The sequence below is a fragment of the Trematomus bernacchii genome, unplaced genomic scaffold (genome assembly GCF_902827165.1).
Source record: "Trematomus bernacchii unplaced genomic scaffold, fTreBer1.1, whole genome shotgun sequence".
NCBI classification, from domain to species: domain Eukaryota; kingdom Metazoa; phylum Chordata; class Actinopteri; order Perciformes; family Nototheniidae; genus Trematomus; species Trematomus bernacchii.
This window is the reverse complement of record NW_022987477.1, coordinates 10199476-10219914: the sequence shown is the minus strand read 5'-3', so window position 1 is coordinate 10219914 and position 20439 is coordinate 10199476. Positions and strand designations below refer to the sequence as shown.

Here is a 20439-nt window from a genome sequence, read left to right as displayed (position 1 = left end):
ACTGTATGTGTAGGTGAATCTATGTGTACATCAGGGTTTCCGCTAGGATTTTTTCTTCTGAAACTTACCGGTCATGTTTCAATAATAATAATAAGAATTGTGTAGCAGTTTCCGTTAGCAGGTAATTACCGGACTATGACCGGATATGCTGATGTTTAAAACTCAGTTAATGGGGCTCATTTTTATATTGCTTCAGTTTATAATCGTAACAGATCGAAAAATTCAGATTCATTTTTCAATAAATGATACGCTTCCCCAAACAACAAACAACATTTTATTACATTCAAACAAACTACTTGTAGTAGATGAAGTACATTATTCAAAAGTTTACATTAAAGGTAGGGTAGGTAAGTTTGAGAAACCGGCTCGAGATCGCTAGAATTTGAAAATACACAACCGGAGAAAATCTGCCACTTCCTTATAGAGCCCCTCCTCCAACACACACGAACGCGCACATGACCAATGAGGGCACGAGATAAGTTTGTGCACAGATGGAAGGCTGACAGGCAGGTAGGCCATCCAGTTATTTTAGCCGGGCCGGCTACTTTTTACAGTACTACGGCTTCCACAGATGACATTTTTTTTATGGATTTTTTGTCAAAGCACTTAAGATATTCATTGCTATCGGGATGTTAAGAGCATTCCATGGAATATAACAAAAAGTGTATCTCGAGCCGGTTTCTCAAACTTACCTACCCTACCTTTAAAATGTATAAACGAACAATAGTTTGATTAATATTGATTAGAGTGCACAATAGAAATAAAATAATTGAGAGAAGAAAAAGAGATATATTATCTATCAAAACCCAGTTAGATTAACATTCATTGGATTGCACACTTTGTTTGTTTGTGTGGATATGTAGCAAATTAACATTTTAAATAGTACTTAATGACTGACTGAATGGAAATGACAATAAATGAAAATGTAAAATGAAAAAAGCGATCATGAAAATGTTTCCAATAAATGAATAAAATGATTTTTGACCACTTTGTTGTTCAGATATATCACATATTGAGAAACACCCACTGACCTCCGCGGCCCCGGCCAAATTATGTTAAAGTAAGCAAAAAAAAGTCCCCCAACTCGCGCCGAGTAAATTGCACAGACAGCAGTAAGATTGATTTCAGTTGCCACTTGTCTGGAAATGCCGAAGACTAGAACCGGTTTTGAAAACTTTTGTCACGTAGTGATCGTCTTCCCAATAAAACATCTTTGCTAATGTTTTCTGGCCAATCAGAATCACGATAACGGCGTGGCGTTGCAGGAAGTCCCAACGGAGAATAATTTTGCGGTAGAACTTCTCTTATATATCCATATATCCATGGATACAACATTACGTGTTGATCAACACGTAATGAAATAAGACCCCACGGTTTGTTGATTGATAGGTGTGTGGGCTGTTTTTCATTTTGACACACAGAACAATGGGGGCTATCCACCCTTATCCACAATGTAAAGTAATTCACACAGCCTCTTCCATCTTCTCGCTGTGAGGAGCAGCAGGTTTATGGGATTAGTTTTGTATCATAAAGATAAAGCAACACTTTCTCAGAATAAAGCAAAACTATGAGTTTAAAAGAGAAAAAAAACTGAGTCAAGCAAAATAAAATACATTTCAAAAATAATAAAACTATAAATTGCAAACAAATCATTTGTGTAATCATGTAAACTATTAGTCTTTTTTCTTTGTTTTAACATATCTTTTTGTTTGCAGTTCTTGTTTCTTCTTTCTCAATGATCAGACTTTTGCTCTCGCTGCAGCTCTTCTCGTTTGCGCTCCCTCATTTTTTGTTTTCGATTTTGACACAAACATGCCAGGTGGGCGGGACTTTCAGGGGTGTGTCCCCATTGGCTACTCAGTTTTTGAGTGACAGCCCACTACACCACAGATCATACAGTGCAACTCATGCAGCGAACTCCGGAGTCCACTCGGCCACGTTAGTGTCTCCTGGGGAGTTTTCATGAACATATCGGACTTATCTTATGGATTGCTGTGCATTATACTTGTATTGTGTAGTTTATACTTTATTCCAACTTTAAATATTTTAATACCTGAACACACTGCTGCTGTTAAATAATTTCCCAATTTGGGATTGATAAAGTGTCTGTCTGTCTATTTATTTATTTTATAGATTAAAAAAACACATCTATGTATTTTCAAGCTAGGTGATACACAATATAAACTGTATACTATTATTTTTTCAAAGACATGTTACATTTCAAAAGCATATATTGCTATGTTTAGGACAAACAATTAAAGACTGCTTTAATTGAATAAATTCTACAATATAAAAGTGGCAGATTTGCTTTATTAAACAGACCAGACCTAGGCTGCATACCAACACAATTAGGAACATGCTCACATCTTACTATGTTGGTCTGAAGAGCTGAAGCATTCATACACAATGGATAACAACTCTGTTGTCTCATTCTATATCCTGTGAGAAAATTATATACATTTAGCATTACAAATTCGACATACTATTCCTAGCCTGAGGAAGATATGAATAATCAACAGATTTGAATGGAATCTCTAACATGTTCATGTAGAATAAAGACAAAAGAGTGATTATACAAATTACATTTATTGAAATTTGAACCAGAAGATGAAGTCTCAAAGAATGTTTTAAATAAAAGGACATAAAACAAATAGGTGGATAATAATAACATAAATTAAATGTATATGTAAAGACATTTGGTCAAATGAAATGACACTGAGCCAGTGATAACAGCAACGCCCAGCGTGGATGAAGATGGTGCAGGTCTCTCTTCATGCTTCATTCTCCGTGCTGTCCCCTCAGAGGAAGTGGGAAAATGGGATAAGACCTCTGGACACCACGCTGTCTCAATGATCCACACTGTTAATATGAGAGGAAAATAAATGTTTTAGGAAATGAAAAAAATGAAGTTAACAAATAAAACACAGCTCAGGGGCATCATGGACGGTAGGTTTTCCTACAAAGTTAACTCAGCCTCCATTGATTTTCATATCAAATTAGCATGTTAATAAAATAAGCTATCATGGCTTATACTTGCATATCTAAACAGAATCATGAAAGCCTGTTGGTAGAGTCAGGCACACGAGTCCGTTTGAGTGTGTGCGCCGGTGTCTGAACGCTCACTCACTCACGCAGCCTACACACGGCGGCGTGCGTTGCCGCTTGGCGGTGGGCGTGTCTTGAGCTTGGGGAGTTTACGCGAGCAACGCGACCAACAACCAATCACATGAATCTCCCGTGTCTCTCCCCAAGGGCTGGAAAATTCAAGAAGTGACCAGAAAGTCGGGTTTGTCAGCTGGAAAAAGCGATGTCTATTATTTTAGGTACTAAACGAACGGGGGCTTGCAAAACGTTTAGCTGCTGCAGGACACAAGAGTTTGCGGAAACAAGACAGGAGTTGATAATTGGAAGGGGGGGGGTCTGTGTACAGTTTGTGATGGGAAGTGGGGGGGTTTCTGTTTGCAGCGGGGTAAAAAGGCTTTAAAAAGGCTCCCGTGTATGAATCTCACCATAGACATTAATGTCTAAAAAGCGATTTTTAATTAATGTCTATGGTGCTATTTTATGCAACATTGCATGGTGGCTAAATATACTGTCTATGCCTGCTGTCCATTCAAACGAAGTACACTGGATATAAACTCCCCAAACAGGCGAAAACCCACTGTCTATGCCACCTCCCTCCATGCCTGGCTCCTCCGGTTTGTATCCCGGTAGGTGAACAGGGACTGAAAGCACCGGGTGATTCCCTACCGCTACGATTATTTTCTCCATTTTTTGGCATATGAGGAAATGAACTGCGGTCTGGCTCTCTCAGCATACACGCGGTTTGATTGGCTAGCGCTTGAACTGTCAGATTTGCATACGCGGGATTTGATTGGCTGACGCCTCCGGCTCAGCTTCAAAAGTAGAACATTGCTCTACTTTTGCAGCGAGCACCGCGAGAAAAGCTACGCTTTGCTCCCAGAATGCAGTTCGGCGAATCGTGACGTCACCCCATTCAAAGTGAATGGGCAGAAGCGTTGAAGCGTCAACGCACGCCGCCGTGTGTAGGGGCCGTCACTGCTCGCTTTGTAGCTTACTGTCCCTGCTATTAGGCTACTAGCTTGCATTGTTATGGATCTAAAGTTAGCAAAAGCTAACTTTCATAACACAGCTTTTCTTTACTTCTCACTTAACTAACACAATAAAGAAACAGACCGTATAGTACAGCACAAACAACACAAATGATCAATACTTACATATATTTTCACTTGTAGTATTATAATAATTGAAATGCTGGTTCTTCTGGGGGTTTTCTGTCCACGCTCAGCTACCGCACCGCAGCTGCCTGCACTGTACAATCGCTGGAGGACTGGGCTGTAACTCAAAAACTGAGTAGCCAATGGGAACGCACCCCTGAAAGTCCTGCCCACCTGGGAGGTTTGTGTCAGAATCTCAAATAAAAAGTGAAGGAGCGCAAAAGAGAGTGCTGCAGCGAGAGCAAAAGTCTGATCATTGAGAAAGAAGAAACAAGAACTGCAAACAAAAACCTATGTTAAAACAAAGAAAAAAGACTTATAGTTTACATGATTACACAAATGATTTGTTTGCAACTTATAGTTTTATTTTTGAAATTTATTTTATTTTGCTTGACTCAGTTTTTTTTTCTTTTAAACTCATAGTTTTGCTTTATTCTGAGAAAGTGTTGCCTTATCTTTATGATATAAAACTAATCCCATCCAGGTTCAGCTTTCAGAACAAAGTAACAAAACACAAAAATTGCATTCATTTTTTTAAATATGTCGTGTAGTAATAGATGTATATATTTTCTTCTCAAGAGAGTACCAGAATGTTTATTTTATGTTAGTATTTCAAAAAATCTCCTGGGGGGAATCCCCCCAGACAGTGGCGTAACAAGGTTGTGATTGGCCCCGGTGCAAATATTGTTTTGCCCCCCCCCCCCCCCATCGGCCCAAACACAAACACATTATTGACATAGGTAATATACATCAAAACGGCTTCAAATGTATTCAGTATTGTATGAACATGTTTGAATTGGGGGGTGGACATCACATCCTCTAGGGTGGTCTGAGGGTATGCCCCCCCGGGAAGAATATTTGAACATTTTAAAGTAAAATGCTTCAATCTGGTGCACTTTGAGCACACAATTACTAGAGACTAGATCTAGGGGGTACAACTCTAAAACACCCATATGAAAAAGATCGGTTTACATTTTAATAATCAAATAAGTATGTGAACATAACCAATAACCTACCATAGCCAATAACAAAATAAATGTAACTTATTTTAATTTTTTTGTTCATTCATATCTTATTTGACCTAGTTAACATTTATTTAGTAATGCACATTTTTATTTCTCCAGTTTTAAACGATATTTTTGGTTTACTGTAGGCATTGAATCATTTCAATGTATAGACATTGAAATGATTTCAAACCTGTTTATCCCAATAATTATAAAAGAGTGCCTTGGAAATATGTGTTTACATAAATTGTGATCAAAACGTTTGAGACCCACTGAGATAACTTAGACTAAAGTTAACTATGAGATGGTCCTTTACCTCACTGAGCTGTAGTAATCAGCCTCTCCTCCACCTTTGTTGTAGAAACATCTTCTTCTTATATCCGTTAGCGCAGCTAGCACCAGGTGCTAATAACAACAGCGCCGGTACCTCGCTCCCACGCTCACTCGCACTTTGGCTGTGAGCTGCGGGTGCCAGATAAGCCAACATCCCCCACTTTCATCACTGACAGCGCCCATCGTACAGGGCAAATGAAAAGTGTAACCGGGGGTGAAAAGGGTGTTACATTTACTTAATTTAGTGGGAATGCTGATACAGCATTCCAACTATATGTTATGCTACGGACAAAAAGTTTATTATTCCGCCGATTTATTTTGGACCTCTTCTCCTCCCACATTCAACATCGCAGAAACTCCGTTCAAACATCAAAACGTTCAGCTCGGTCGGGAATAGCAGGCTATTACTTTTATCATTCATAACTTTCATAATTCCAGAGATACATCCCATAATTCATCACATTTTTAACATTTTAACTTTAACATTGCGCAGCTCGTTAAGGCAGAGTGCGTGATGTCACAGCAAGAGGGTAGGAAATCTTGAAATTTGCCTTCATATTTTTTTTTTAAACTGCCATAATTCCCAAACCCTACATTCCTGAGACATAATTTTTCATGACAAACGTAGGAAAACATCTCGTAGCTTGAAAAATGACAAATAATTAAGCAAAAATAATTAAACAAAATGCCTCTTGAGGGCATGAAGTGACAAAACGTTCAACATGTCTCCATTAAAACCCATTGTAATTTCAGGCTGATATTTCCTCACAGCAGCAGCCGCACACCTTTAGTTAAACCGCCAAAAAGGCCACATTATTAACCCGAAAGTACACAAAAATTACACTTCAGATACTCAACTTCCTTGACATGCTTCACGTTTTGAAATTTCACAGATATCTGTTATCGTTCTTCCACAAAACGTTCACATGTAAGAGGTTCATCTCTCATTCAGAACAATGCAAGCCTTTGATCTCTACAGAGCTCGTTAGCTCAACTATAAACACCTGTGTAATGGAACACGATGATGTCATCACTCCAACTGACAGCAGTCGGTTCTAACTGTTCATTTCATACACACACTCTCTCTCTCTCTCTCTCTCTACCACACACAGACACACACACACACTCTCTCTCTCTCTCTCTCTCTCTCACACACAATGTTCCAAACGGCCCAAAACAGGTTTGGTAACGATGCAGCCATCAACGCATCTAAGCGTAGTATGGGGTGTCATCAAATGCCGTTGCCATGGCGACAGACCACTCGCCATGAAACACGATGTCGCTGTAAGTCCAATGGACACGGTCCAATCGTCCCCCAATCTTCACCTGTATATCACCGGTCCATGCCTCAACAGCTCTACGTCAATTATGGGGTTTCTTCAAATGCCGTTGCTATGGTAACACAAGGCTCGCCATGAAACACGGTTTTCTCATAACTTCAGTGAAAATGCTCCAAACAGCCCAAAACTTCACAGGTTTGGTAACAATGCAGCCATCCACACATCTAAGCGTATTATGGGATGTCATCAAATGCCGTTGGCATGGCGACAGATCATTCACCATCAAGTTAGTTCAAAAGTTTGCAGTTCAAATATTCTGCTGCTTTTCCAAGCCTTTTTACTTTCTTTTCTTCTCTCATCACACATTCAAGCCCCCAGTGTTCATGTATCATTTCAATCTAAATTCTTCACTTTCTTCTTACACATTACATTTCAGCATAGCAGTTTAGCGTCAGATTTTCAGCATAAAGTATTCCCACTAGCAATTTCTTCAGGAATTGCATTCTCTAGTTATGAATGTTGTTACATCAAGGCCAGTGGAGGCTGGTGGAAAATATTTTAGGTGGGGCTATGGAAATAGTGACCAAACCATAGTAGGGGGGTCCGGGGGGATGCGGAACATTTAAATTATGACTTCTGGTGATGTTCGAGGGGGGAAGGACAAATTGAGGCTTAAAAATATCAGAAGACTGATCAATACCTCCATAATCTTCAGTGTGGTTAGCTATGAATCTTCCAAAACTTCCAAATACCTTGTCCTGGACATAGTTTCTACTGTGCAACAGTACAGTAGAAACTATGTAGTAGGCCCACACAAACTGCAGAACACCGGTGCTTTGGGAACACTCAAATGATTTAATTCCGATTTAAAATCAGGAGACTAAATACGAACTGTGTGTGTGTGTGTGTGTGTGTGTGTGTGTGTGTGTGTGTGTGTGTGTGTGTGTGTGTGTGTGTGTGTGTGTGTGTGTGTGTGTGTGTGTGTGTGTGTGTGTGTGTGTGTGTGTGTGTGTGTGTGTGTGTGTGTGTGTGCAGTCATATAATTAACTAGAACTAGCTAGATCTGATAGATTTGGACATAAACGCGAGTGAAGTATAACCGGACGCGAGAGAGAGAGATCAGAGATCAGATCAGCTGCTGCTGACGGATCAAAGCTCCCCCGCTGTGACGGACCGTTGAGCGGAGCAAAATACACTAAGAGTTAGACCTAACACACTTAGCTAGTTTATCTAATCTGGAACTAGCTAAACTAGTTCTAAATATATTTATTCTTTACTGTCGGGTCACTCATTACAGGTTCAGCGAGCTGCACGAGACTGACGGGCTGTCAGGAGAGGGAGAGGAAAAGAGAGCACCCATTATTTTTCCCATTTTATTATCCAGAATTAATGTAAACTTTTGAATAAAGTAGTTAATATACTATTAGTAGTTTTTTTTTCATTAACATAAAATAAATCTCACGTACTCCAACGTACCCCTAGGGGTCCGCGTACCCCCATTTCAGAACCACTGCCTTAGGCGAACATCTATAACGCCAATGCCAAGGACCGGCCCTGCATGAAAGGGAGAAAGGTCATTGGACAGACAAATTACAAATTAATTTAGGTTGCTTGGTTACTTTGAAGACTGCGTGAATCTTTTTTTTTTTTTTTTTGCATGGGCCCCTGGCCGGCTCTGGGCCCCGGTGCGTTGCACCGGCTGCACCGTCGATAGTTACGCCACTGCCCCCAGACCCCCCTGCAGGGCTTGAGTTTTCAGCATGTCTACTCTTTCACCTGTGGGGAAATTGCAGGATTGGCTCCAGGTCGCCCTTTTTATTTACTACAAGAGAAATGTGCCTTTTTATTTCATACAGTTCAATTTTGATTGAGACAGGGAAATAATCTAAACGCATGGCGTTTCACTGTCAAGGGGGGCGATATGGCGTGTAAGTAATTACATTGCAAATACTGACTTGAGCACCACCACTGTATGGGTTAGCCCTACCATAGATTACCCAACTAATGCTTGATGTGGTTTGGAACATAATATGGCGTTTAATCACGGCAGGGTTTAGCTGAGTTTCTGCCGGTAAACATCCTTCTCTTAGCAGAGGTCACCACTATATAGCAGGATACTGTATCTAAGAGAGGGACTTAGAGTAAAGTTGCTATAATACATACAATGGCAATGTTCTAGCGGTAAACACTGAATAAAGAACATGTCAAGCTGTGCTGTATCAGAAACAATGCGCGACGTGTTAGAACTGCTCAGTCAAATGAATTGTGAGGGAAATAACTCTGGATTAGGCTTTTAGCACATTTTACAACTTTTAGACCCAAATGATTTAAATAAGGGCTATACAAGCGTTCATATACTGTTTTTTTTTTTTTGCTTAAAATATTTTAATTATAATAATTATAAACTGATTTACAAATATTGTTTCCCATTATAAGTCAATGTGGAAAAGTATTTTTGAGCACAGACGACATCGACATACAGATGAAGCGTCTTATTTTGGACAGTTTAAAATGCGAGGGTCGTGATCGGTTCGTGCACGTTCCGTGATGGCCGGCCGGCCCCCAGTCTGACTTGATACCGCCCCCGTGATAAATACATTTAATTATTGTGAAGCCAGCTGCAATGGATCATTGATCCACCAGGGGGTGCAGTGGGGTTCCACACTGGAGTCATGTGAAATCAACTTCTTTGTTGTTAAGATCCATATGTCACGGATAGGATCATAGTCTGTGCTAAATAAGACATGTAATCATTTAAATAATGTTGAGCCGGCTCTCCCGATTTTTAATCCTAATTTAATCATCATCATTGATGTTTATGTTCGCCGAATTGACATGAAATCACTGACAAATATGAATATTCTGTATTCAACTTCATTGAAACGATCAGGATGGGTGTTATTTTTCCCCACAATGACCAAGTCGCTGCAAATGATCCCATGTATTACATGTACATGGCCACATTCTCAACAAAGTAACGTAACGAAACATTCTGTATTCCTTGCTTACTTTTTATTTAATGCTTTATAACAGCTGGAATAGTTCGTTTAGAACAGGCACCTCACTCGCAATCTGCTCCTCCGCAACGCCTACCACCTACCTCCGGCTGAAATTATGAATGTACAGTAAGGCATAGTAATCATAGATAACACGGCAGGGTCCGTTACAGTTTGTTTTCATCTGATTTCAAATATTTCAAATGTCTGAAGTTAATAAATACATTCTCAGTGTTCAAGTCAATAATAGTCATATAAGAAAAGTACTGATCTAATAACAGAGATTTTATAAGGACTTTTCAATGTTCGACATCGCTCATGTGAAATACAGTAAACTGGATGTTGTGGTGCCGAGAGGCGGGGTATCAAAAGTACAAGCTAAACTTTTATTTAGCATCTGAACACACTTGTAAACAACGTGATGCCCGGGAAGCGAAGACCCGGCGGAAACAGCTGGTCTGGTTCACTAAAATGTCCGTGTACAGTATATCTGGTACTAATGTATAGCGGATCTTTGTTAAGATCCATATGTCACGGATAGGATCATAGTCTGTGCTAAATAAGACATGTAATCATTTACAAAACATCACCATGTTGTTATGCGCATGTGCGAGATGTTATGCATGTGCGCATGTGCGAGATGGTCCGCCATGTTGCACAACTCAATTAAAAAAAGTGTGTTGGTGTATGATCACATTTGTATATGAAAATGTCAGAAGTTAATAAATACATTCTCAATGTTTAAGTCAATCACTGAAGATGCTTACGATATCATAAAATCTAAGTGTTAATGATTGTCAGTAGAGATGGGATGGCAGAAGGTGCTATATATATATATATATATATATAATTCCAAAGCTGGTAAAGACCTTTCAAATTTAGCAATAATAGTCATATAAGAAAAGTACTGATTTGTTCTTGAATCAACTTTTTTATGGAAAATGTTTTATGTAATTTTATTTAATTTTAAATAAAATGAAAGACATTCACAGTTAATGTAATTAGATATACATTATTAATGCCATACATTTTTAAATGTAATTAGATATACATTATTAATGCCATACATTTTTGCATAAATATTTATTCAGTATGATAGCTGTCTAACAGAAGTTAAATCCATTTCTCACTTATTCTGACAATGTACTTAACCCCAAATAAAAGAACCCAATAAAAATAGTTGTTAAATAATAGTGAAGTCACGTTGTAATAACAATAACTCATCTCTCTCGGTTTTTTCTTTGTGTGCTTTGCCAAAAGCCACTGTGTCAAGTAGATTCCCAACATCTCAGTTGTATTAAAAATGAATAAGGCCATCTTCACGAAAAGTTCAAAAGCAGCCCCTTGCCATTCTGTCTAATGTGGTGCGACGGGGGAGGGGGGAGAGAGTTAGACGCTCGTGAATCTTACTGAGAACGTTATGTTTCCTCTGACTGCTTATGCCAAAAGCAACGACAAATTATCTGTTTTAAATACCTTTTTAGACCGTAAACTTTAGAATGAAATGTAATACCGGTTAGTTTTTTGTGTTCATACTGACAGAAGAAGAAATAAATTAAGTATGAATGAGAATAAGACTTATGTAATGTATTGACATTTGATCAGTAGCCTATAAATGTATTACTAACTTTATCCACTGTGGTACCGAAGCTTGGATCACCGCCAAAGACATGGCCGAGGGCAGCTGGCAGCTTTCAATATTTTTCATGTGCGATTCTAACGCTTTCAGAAAGTGAAACATACAGCATCATTTGAGAAAAATAAATCAAAAATAAGCGTTATAAATGAACCCTGACTACTTGTGTTTAGGACTCACTGTATTTTGCTACTCTCTAGGTCTGTGGGCCAAATCCAGATATGGGGGGGGGGGGGGGTTCTGTTAGAAGGTGCGACGGGGGAGGGGGGAGAGAGTTAGACGCTCGTGAATTGTCAACGGGGGGGGGGCCTCTCTGCACGGAGGAGCCGCGGAGAAGTGAATCACAGTGATCTCATAAACATATGACCAATGTGCGAGGGTGATGACATCAGAGCATCGTCCTATGGGTTTAGCCCCGGACAGGTACAACAGGTATTCACTCAGAGGGGGGTAGTTACCGATTTACATGTCAAAAAGCAACAAACAGTGGGCGGGTGGGGGATGGTGAACGTTTACATTTATCTACAGAACACATTTAATTTAAGGGGAGCAGTTACTGAGAAGTATATAATGAGAACTGCTACCAATGGTGGCCTATTTAGTTTATTAAGAAATACATATTTGTAGCTTTTTTTTAATCTGCAGTAGGAAATGCAGAGAGTAGCGACAGGGCTGGTCCAACCTGATCTGTAAAGTGATCTAACTAAGTGCTATTCATTTTCTTGACGGGGAAGTGCAGTGTAAATGGGGGGCTTATATGCATTTGAAAAGCAATATAAATCACACAGTTCGTATACAATAGTCATTAAAAGCACCATCGATAACCATTGCCCTTCTCCTATTCAAACCAAAAGAGAAAATGCAGATATTACACTCTGAAAAGAAAGGGTAGACATATCTGTACTCTTAGTGCCAAGTAGCTAAGCTATTCATTCGCAGAAATGTAAAGTGATCTATCTAAGTTCTATTCATATTCTTGACGGGAAGAGTTAGTATACAATAGAGTTAGAGTTAGTATACTTTAAAAGCCTTCTCCAAATCAAACCAAGATATCTTGGGTATTCACTCAGAGGGGGGTCGGTGAACCGGGCAGAGTTTTTCGCCGGTCAACGTGTGTGAAAGTTTAAAGTTTATCATCTAAATTTGACGAAACAAGTTTAATATTCTGAAAGCCAAGACTTTGTTTATTTGAAATCAGATGAAAACAAACTGTAACGGACCCATATTATTCATATTCCGAGTCATAAAGACTTTATTTAAAATAAACATTTATAACTAGTTTAGGTTGTTTGAGAGGTACAGCTACCATTCTTTAATTAGATGTTTGATAAGTGCATGCAGATCACATAAAACACGTACACAGATACATTATTTTGTATTTTTATTAAATTCGACAATGTCAATTTCACTTTCCTCTATGTCCACCGTTGTTTTTCACAACCAATGGCAGAACTTTATTGAGGCCTGTAATTAGTCGTTGCGACTCTGAGCGTTAGGGAAACCCATCATCTTGATAAAACATGAACTTTTCTTGTTATCATTTTTATTGTGTTAACAATTAAGTTAACAGGTATTCACTCAGAGGGGGGTCGGCTTCATATTTGTATTTATCATCTAAATTTGCCGAAACAAGTTTAATATTCTGAAAGCCAAGACTTTGTTTATTTGAAATCAGATGAAAACAAACTGTTACGGACCCATTTTATTCATATTCCGAGTCATAAAGACTTTATTTAAAATAAACATTTATAACTAGTTTAGGTTGTTTGAGAGGTAATTGAAATAGCTAAGGGTGATGATCTGACTTGAAGTGTGTGTTTTTTGCTCCTCCCCATTCTTTAATTAGATGTTTGATAAGTGCATGCAGATCACATATAGTAAAACACGTACACAGATACATTATTTTGTATTTTTATTAAATTTGACAATCTCAATTTCACTTTCCACTATGTCCACCATTGTTTTTCACAACCAATGGCAGAACTTTATTGAGGCCTGTCAACTACAGGTCTCTTGAAGTCTTTTTCTTCCAAAAAGCTTGTGACAAGATGTTATTGCTCTTGGGGCATTAAAAACAAGATTTTAACTTTAGTTTTTTATATAATATCTGCATTGTCTCTTGTGAAAAACTAAGTCTTAGTTTGGCCATAGTTATTTAATATATAGCGCCATCTCCTGGTTAAACCCTGAAATTGGAGAATAGTGGGAGGGCCTAACATTCCTGAATACTGGTCTTTGGCAGGTCTTAGGCAGGTAACTGGCTGGCAGTAGGCAGGAAGCTGTATGCTGGGGTCCAAAATAAGAGGCTCCATCTGTAGAACGGAAGTGCAATACAATCGTTCCGCCGCTACAACAATTGGCTTCAACGGCGGACTTTCTTCCATGGGGCCTTCTTGTGGCCAGAGCACTTCTTGGAGCCTTGTAAGTAAGTCGCACAACACGCTAAGCAACAGTCGTTTCTTTGGGTCTCGCACACAGCGCCAGCTCTGACCAATTTGCTGCCATATGCAACATTTTTGCTTGCGCCCCCCTAATCCTCTCACTCTCCCACTGAAGCATCAGTAAAGACAAGTTTTAGCTTTAAACAAGTTTTAAAGTTGATCTTATCTTATTTTACCTAGTTTACATGTTTTTAGTTATGCATATTTTACTAATCCCTCCCGTTTAAAACTACATTTTTTTTTAAAATACATCGTCGCCAAACAGTTTCAGACCCACTGAGATAACTTCTAGTTAACTAAACTATCTAAACACTCAGAGAGTCCTTCACCTCACCTGAGGTTATCTGAGCCTCTCAGCCTCCACCTTGTTCTAGAAACAGCTCCTTATATCCTTTAGCGCAGCTAGCATCAGATGCTAACAACAACAACAACCCCCGTAACCGGTTTGCGCCCTCTCACTGGCCCTTTCTCATGTCATCAAATGTCCCTCCTCGACTCCTCGACTCCTCGGTCCTCCGGTAGTGACCCGGAAATGAATTTTAGCGCGCCATGTTGAAGGACATCTCATTTCTCGAAATGCACATTGAGGACCGAGCATCGAGCGTCGAGGAGGCTCTCTGGAGGAGCTATAACCGAGGATACACTGATGGGTCCTCCACGGTCCTCCACGGCTCCTTCGTGGATGCATTTCCGGCAACAGTGATGTTTCAAAGAGTCGAGACGCACGGTCGGACTTATCTCAGCCAATGACAGCTCTGCATGCATCCCCTGGATATTATTTTATTAACTGCTTTCATCGTGATGCGATGTTTACAGTGAGAACAGCTGTGAGGTCCGTGCAGAAAGCAGAGCAGTGTGTATAATATATATCATATCACTCAGTATAACAGGCCTACTCTCTTTATTTGCTTTAGTTTAGTAGATATCTACAAACAAAGTCGATATTTTTCTAAAACCATTTAGTGCTTCACATAATAAAATACACAACGGCTGTAGCCTGATTATATGCTTTAGGAGCTGTAGGTGCGTGTGTGTGGTGTAGGTGTGTGTGGTACAGTGTGTGCGTAGATGCAGCGGACAGACAGGTCTCAGTTGGTTTGGTGTCCTCTGCTTACTTGTAATACTTGTAAATAAAACTTTTGGCCCGTCATTTATTTCCCTCATTGTAGCGACCAGAGAGGGGGGGGGGGGGATATATCCAGTCTCTGATAGTGTTACGTTATTATGAGAGTGCTCTGTTTGATTCTGAAATTGTATATATTTATATAAATATATACATATATGTGTGTGTGTGTGTGTGTGTGTGTGTGTGTGTGTGTGTCTGTGTGTCTGTGTGTATGTCCGCATCTGTAGCCTGTTATTGTCTCATTATACCGCACTGTGAATGAATTAAAAGTAAATATATAAGTCGTCATGAACACATCTGTCCATCAGACAGAGGGCTGCTGTGCCTCCTGTCATCATTAATGGACGTCTCTTTAAAATGACCGCTCAGAGGAGAGGAGTTCTCATTTCTCTAACCGCCTGCTGCTTCCCCTCCTCTCTCCTCGGTTCCCCTCCTCGGCTCCTCCGCTCGCATCTCCTGTGGGCGGGACTAAGTCTCGAGGATAGGAGTCGAGGAGGGGAGTCGAGGAGGGACATTTGAAGACATGAGAACGGGCCACTCACTCGTACCACACAAACACACAAAGCTGGGGTGGGAGGGGAGTTAGTATGAGCGCTGTGTGCAAGGTGTAGGCTTAGTTATGTTGTTGTTATCCAATATTTACTATTAGTAAAAACAATTTTAAAAGTTAAACTTTTAGATGGTTTTTTCTCCCCACCTGCTTGGAGAAAAGCAAGAGGCAAAACATCCAAATGTTTTGCCTCTTGTTGGTATCTACACTTTCAGCTTGAGCTGTGAGCTTCGGGCGCCGGATAAGCCACCATCCACCATTTTCATCACTTACAACGTACAGGGCAAATGCTAAATTTAACCGGGGTGAAAAAGGTGTTTCCTTTATTTAATTATTAATGTAAATGTGTTACATCAAGGCAGATTTAGGAATGAGCGCCAACGACCGCCTATGTCGCCGATGCCAAAAACCAGCCCTGCTCCCATGGCTGAATTAAAAGATAATTATTTATAAATGAAAAACATATTTAGCTTTATGTATTTAGCTCAGATAGTTCTTATGTGGTTGTTGTTTGATTTTTAAAACAGTGTTATTACAGGCTGCAATGTGAGGTCACTGGACATAACCTGCATGTTTATTTTTGTTAAGTGAACAATTTAATATAATAATAATCATTTAATATGTGATATTAAATGCAAACACATTTCCTTTAGTAGTGTTTTTAGATAGAGAGATAGATAGAAGGAGCCCAAATGCGCAAAAATAATTGCACATCCGCTATATTTTTGTTATTAATTCAATACAAATATGCCTGGAATCTTACCGGACCCATTTCTACTTTTGGGAAAATTAAGGGGAACATAATATACTATAGACATTTAGACTAAATAGACCACCTAAACCACACTGTAACACTGTAGCGTATATCATGTCACATTGGGCTTTAATGGTAAAATACTGCCCTTTCCATGTGTCGACTTTAAAATAAAGTTATAAATAAAGCCTTGGTAATTTTTTGTTTGTTGATTTGCTAGTGAAAATAAATCAGTCAACGAGGTTATTTGAGGCCAAACATGATGCTTTTATTCTGAAGGAGGTACCGTAGCCCGGAAGTGTAAGTGATAACACACACAACCGCTGGCGGAATGGCGATAGTTGTGACTGCTAAAGCAGGTTTCACCTTTAGAATAATGATTTTTGTCATTGTTTTTCATGTGTCTTCCGTGTCTACCGTTTTATTCTTCAGCCAAGATAAATGACAGACCCATTATTGGTAAGTTTACATACATTTGATCAACTGTGACATTAAGTTAAGCTAACATTACGTGACCCACAGTTTGACGTTACTTTCGAAAGACCGTTGGAGTTGATTTTAAAATGGTCGTGTACCTAAACTGCTGTTTTTCCTCTCAAAAGGTGTCCTGGCTCAAGAAGTTTATTCTCAAAAACCAAATCAAACTGCTTACATTGCTGCCTCTTATGTTAAGTTCCTGGAGTCCGCAGGAGCAAGGGTTGTACCTGTCATGTGAGTTATTATATTACTCATTTCATCACTTATTTTTTCATTGCGGAAAAGCTTTGCAACATCCTGTTTATACAACATTGTGAACTGAAACCCTTTCATTTTCTTGTCTAAAGGATTAACCAGCCAATGGAGGAGTATAAGAAGCTGTTTAACTCCATTAATGGGTAATTGTATATGTATTATAAATGATTAACAGATGTATAAGTCAACACCTGTATGCAGTGGCGAGCCGTGACTTTTATACCTAGGCCCTCTGACACTATATCACACATGGCCCTATATATTTAAATTAGGATAAGATACAGACTTCCAATAAACTATCACTTTTTAACCAACATTAACCAGATTCTAGCCTTGCTGTTATGTTCATTCAATAAAAAAATGAACTTCATGTTTAGAACGATTAGCTCTACCTAGGTTACACGCTTAAACCATGCTCACATGCATCACAATGATATGTTTATGACTGATGCATGTTCAGAATCTACTGTACATCTTTACAATAGCAGATACATAGCATTATGTTAAATACAACTTTCAAACTAAAACATTTAAACAAAAATATATGGTACATTTTATATATATACATATAGTCATATGAAAAAGTATATAACATTTAATTGCAAATTAGATTTATAGTATACCTGAATATTAGGTGCAATTATATGATGTGGAAAGCGGTAAACTCACAAAGCAAATGACACACATTTACGTCAAAATATTTTGTGTCATTGAGAGTGTTGTGTCTCTGTTACCAGGATCCTTTACCCAGGCGGAGGTGTCAGCATTATTTCATCCGGTTATGAAAGAGCTGCAAAAATCTTTTATGAACTTGCTATTGAGGTAAAGAGTTAAAACACTAGTTACTATGTTTGAATATATCGATGCTGGATTATGATGCAAACTGTGTGTGATTTTTCAGGCAAACAGCCAAGGCGACTACTTTCCCGTGTGGGGCACCTGTCTTGGATTTGAGCAACTGATGTATTTGACAAGTGAAAAAACAATACTGTCGCAAACAAATACAAGCGGTGTGGCATTGCCTCTGAACTTCACTAATGGTATGGCTTTGTCTTGATGTAACATTGATTACTCAATGAGAGAAGTACGTACATGTAACCATAAGATAGACCTAATCCTTATAATAATAAATATAAACATAATATCCATAATTGTAACTCCTTAATGAGTTATCGGAACATAACAGTTAGATTGGCAATGTTCTGAAGTAGTTAAAGAGAATTTTTTGCTTTGTGTAGTGTTAATATTCAGTTATTTTGTGGTTTAGCAATATAATATTAACATATATTTGCTATTGCTATTTACTATCAATTACAGTATGTTAATACATTTTCATGCCAAAGTTGTAGCAGAGGTATCATTGTTTACAGGAAAACAATGGAGCTTCTTTACATTAACGCTTTAAATATCTTATGAAATGTGTTTTGTATTAGTAATAATCATAATATTATGATCCATTTTCAGAAATCAAAGACAGTAGGATGTTTAAAGACTTCCCAGCTGAACTCATTGAAGATCTGGCCACTGAGGCTCTGACAGAAAACTCTCACAAGTGGAGTTTGGCAGTGTTGGTATGGTTTCCCCCCATTTATTCTCATAACATAGAAAGCACGGAAATAAAATGCTGGCTGTTGTTTACTTGAGTGCATTGTAAGTAACCTTGTTTTTTTTCCAGACTCATAACTCAAATGAGGAGCTGAAAATGTTTTACAAAGTTCTCTCCACAAATACGGATGGAAAAGTGGAGTTTGTATCAACTGTAGAAGGTAGTTGCAGATTCACTTTAATGATTTACAGCAAATAACCCCAGCGTGACATTTTTAATAAGTACTTTTTCTTCCCATTCAACTTGGCAGCATATGATTACCCAATTTATGGGACACAGTTGGCATCCAGAGAAAAATGCATTTGAATGGACAAGGCCTTATATTCCACACTCTCCATCAGCAATCAAGACTACCTTCTACCTGGCACAATTCTTTATCAGTGAAGGTATGAGCATATTATCTTTCTGGTTCCTTAATGACATAGTCAGTAGCTGCATTATGTTAATCTTGTTTTCTCTCCTTATAGCCAGGAAGAACTTTCACAAATTTGAATCTGAGGACGAAGAGAGCAACGCGTTGATATACAACTACAATCCTGTTTTCACTGGGCCCAAAAGTGGCTTCGAGCAAATCTATTTTTTCTGATTTTTTACTCTCGATATATAACATTGCAATATATTTATGCTAATGGCGGGTAGGATCATGCTTTGTGGATGCTGTAGCTGGTTTTACAGATGAGTAATTAAATGACAGACATTACAAAAAGGGGCCTTTTATATAATCTTTTAATAACTTTATGACGTTTACTTTCAATTTTTTGGTAAGATGTACTATTATCTCCAAATTATGTTGTAATTTACTCCTTTTACGCTACAGTACCAGTCTGACAGAAAGACAGCTACCTACCTAATAGCAATAATTAAACTGAGCTGAAAAGAGAGTAAATGCTGGACTCACATTTGACGGATCACTGGAAACATGCCTTCAAATTAATGTTGATTTTGCTGTCTGTCTGCTACACCTGTAAATAGGAAATTGTTGGAAACATTTTAATAACTTTATACATTGATACTGTATATGTAAATGTTGTGTTCTTTGTTCGTTCAAAAAAATCACCACAGCTTTAAAATTCACAATAAAACAGATGAGCCAAAAACATTTAAGGCTGATAAAATATCTATTTTTTTATTCTAACATTTACCTTCATGCCACAATCTCCTATGCTTTGGATAACAAAGTTGAGCTTCTAGAAAATGTCCTCAACAACTGGCGAGAAAGGTCCCAGCAACAGGAGAACAGAAATGAATAGTCAAATGTAACTTCCAAAATGCTTTATGCACAATAACACTCAGGTAATATTGTTTCTTATCTCTTTTTAGAATAAAATTATATTTGAATAACATTTACACATCAAGCTGACGAGACTGGGATCTCAACCACTGGAAATGTAATTTATGAAATCCAGTGAGGAACCTTCAAGATATCAAAATTACCATCTGGAACAGAGCTATCATGGATAGGGCTGCAAATAAAATCTTTACATGCACTGGAACGTAACACAAATGGAATTCAAATTAAAAAAAAATATATATATATTGTACTTCAGAATGTATCAGTTCGTGAGCCCTGTTTTCTGCATTAGACCATTTTACCCCAATATATAATTATAACATTGCTCAGGCTTGCCTTCAACCTTGAAATATGTATCCACTCATGTAAACCAAGGGTAAATGAGAAAGCACTTTCAATAAAAACACAGCTGTTTCTGTACTGGTTAATACATTTCCTTCATAAACCATTCC

General features: G+C 38.5%; 1 protein-coding gene across 1 annotated transcript; it reads left to right on the top strand.

Annotated features, from left to right (window-relative positions):
* Positions 1–16674: 16674 nt before the first annotated feature.
* On the top strand, positions 16675–20407 carry LOC117496101 (gamma-glutamyl hydrolase-like). The gene is given in 11 exon segments (XM_034147798.1): positions 16675–16740; positions 16742–16817; positions 16961–17069; positions 17183–17233; positions 17828–17912; positions 17992–18130; positions 18555–18661; positions 18766–18856; positions 18947–18975; positions 18977–19082; positions 19164–20407. Coding segments are annotated over 11 exon segments (963 nt in total). The 5' UTR covers positions 16675–16689; the 3' UTR covers positions 19283–20407.
* The last annotated feature ends 32 nt before the right edge of the window (positions 20408–20439 follow it).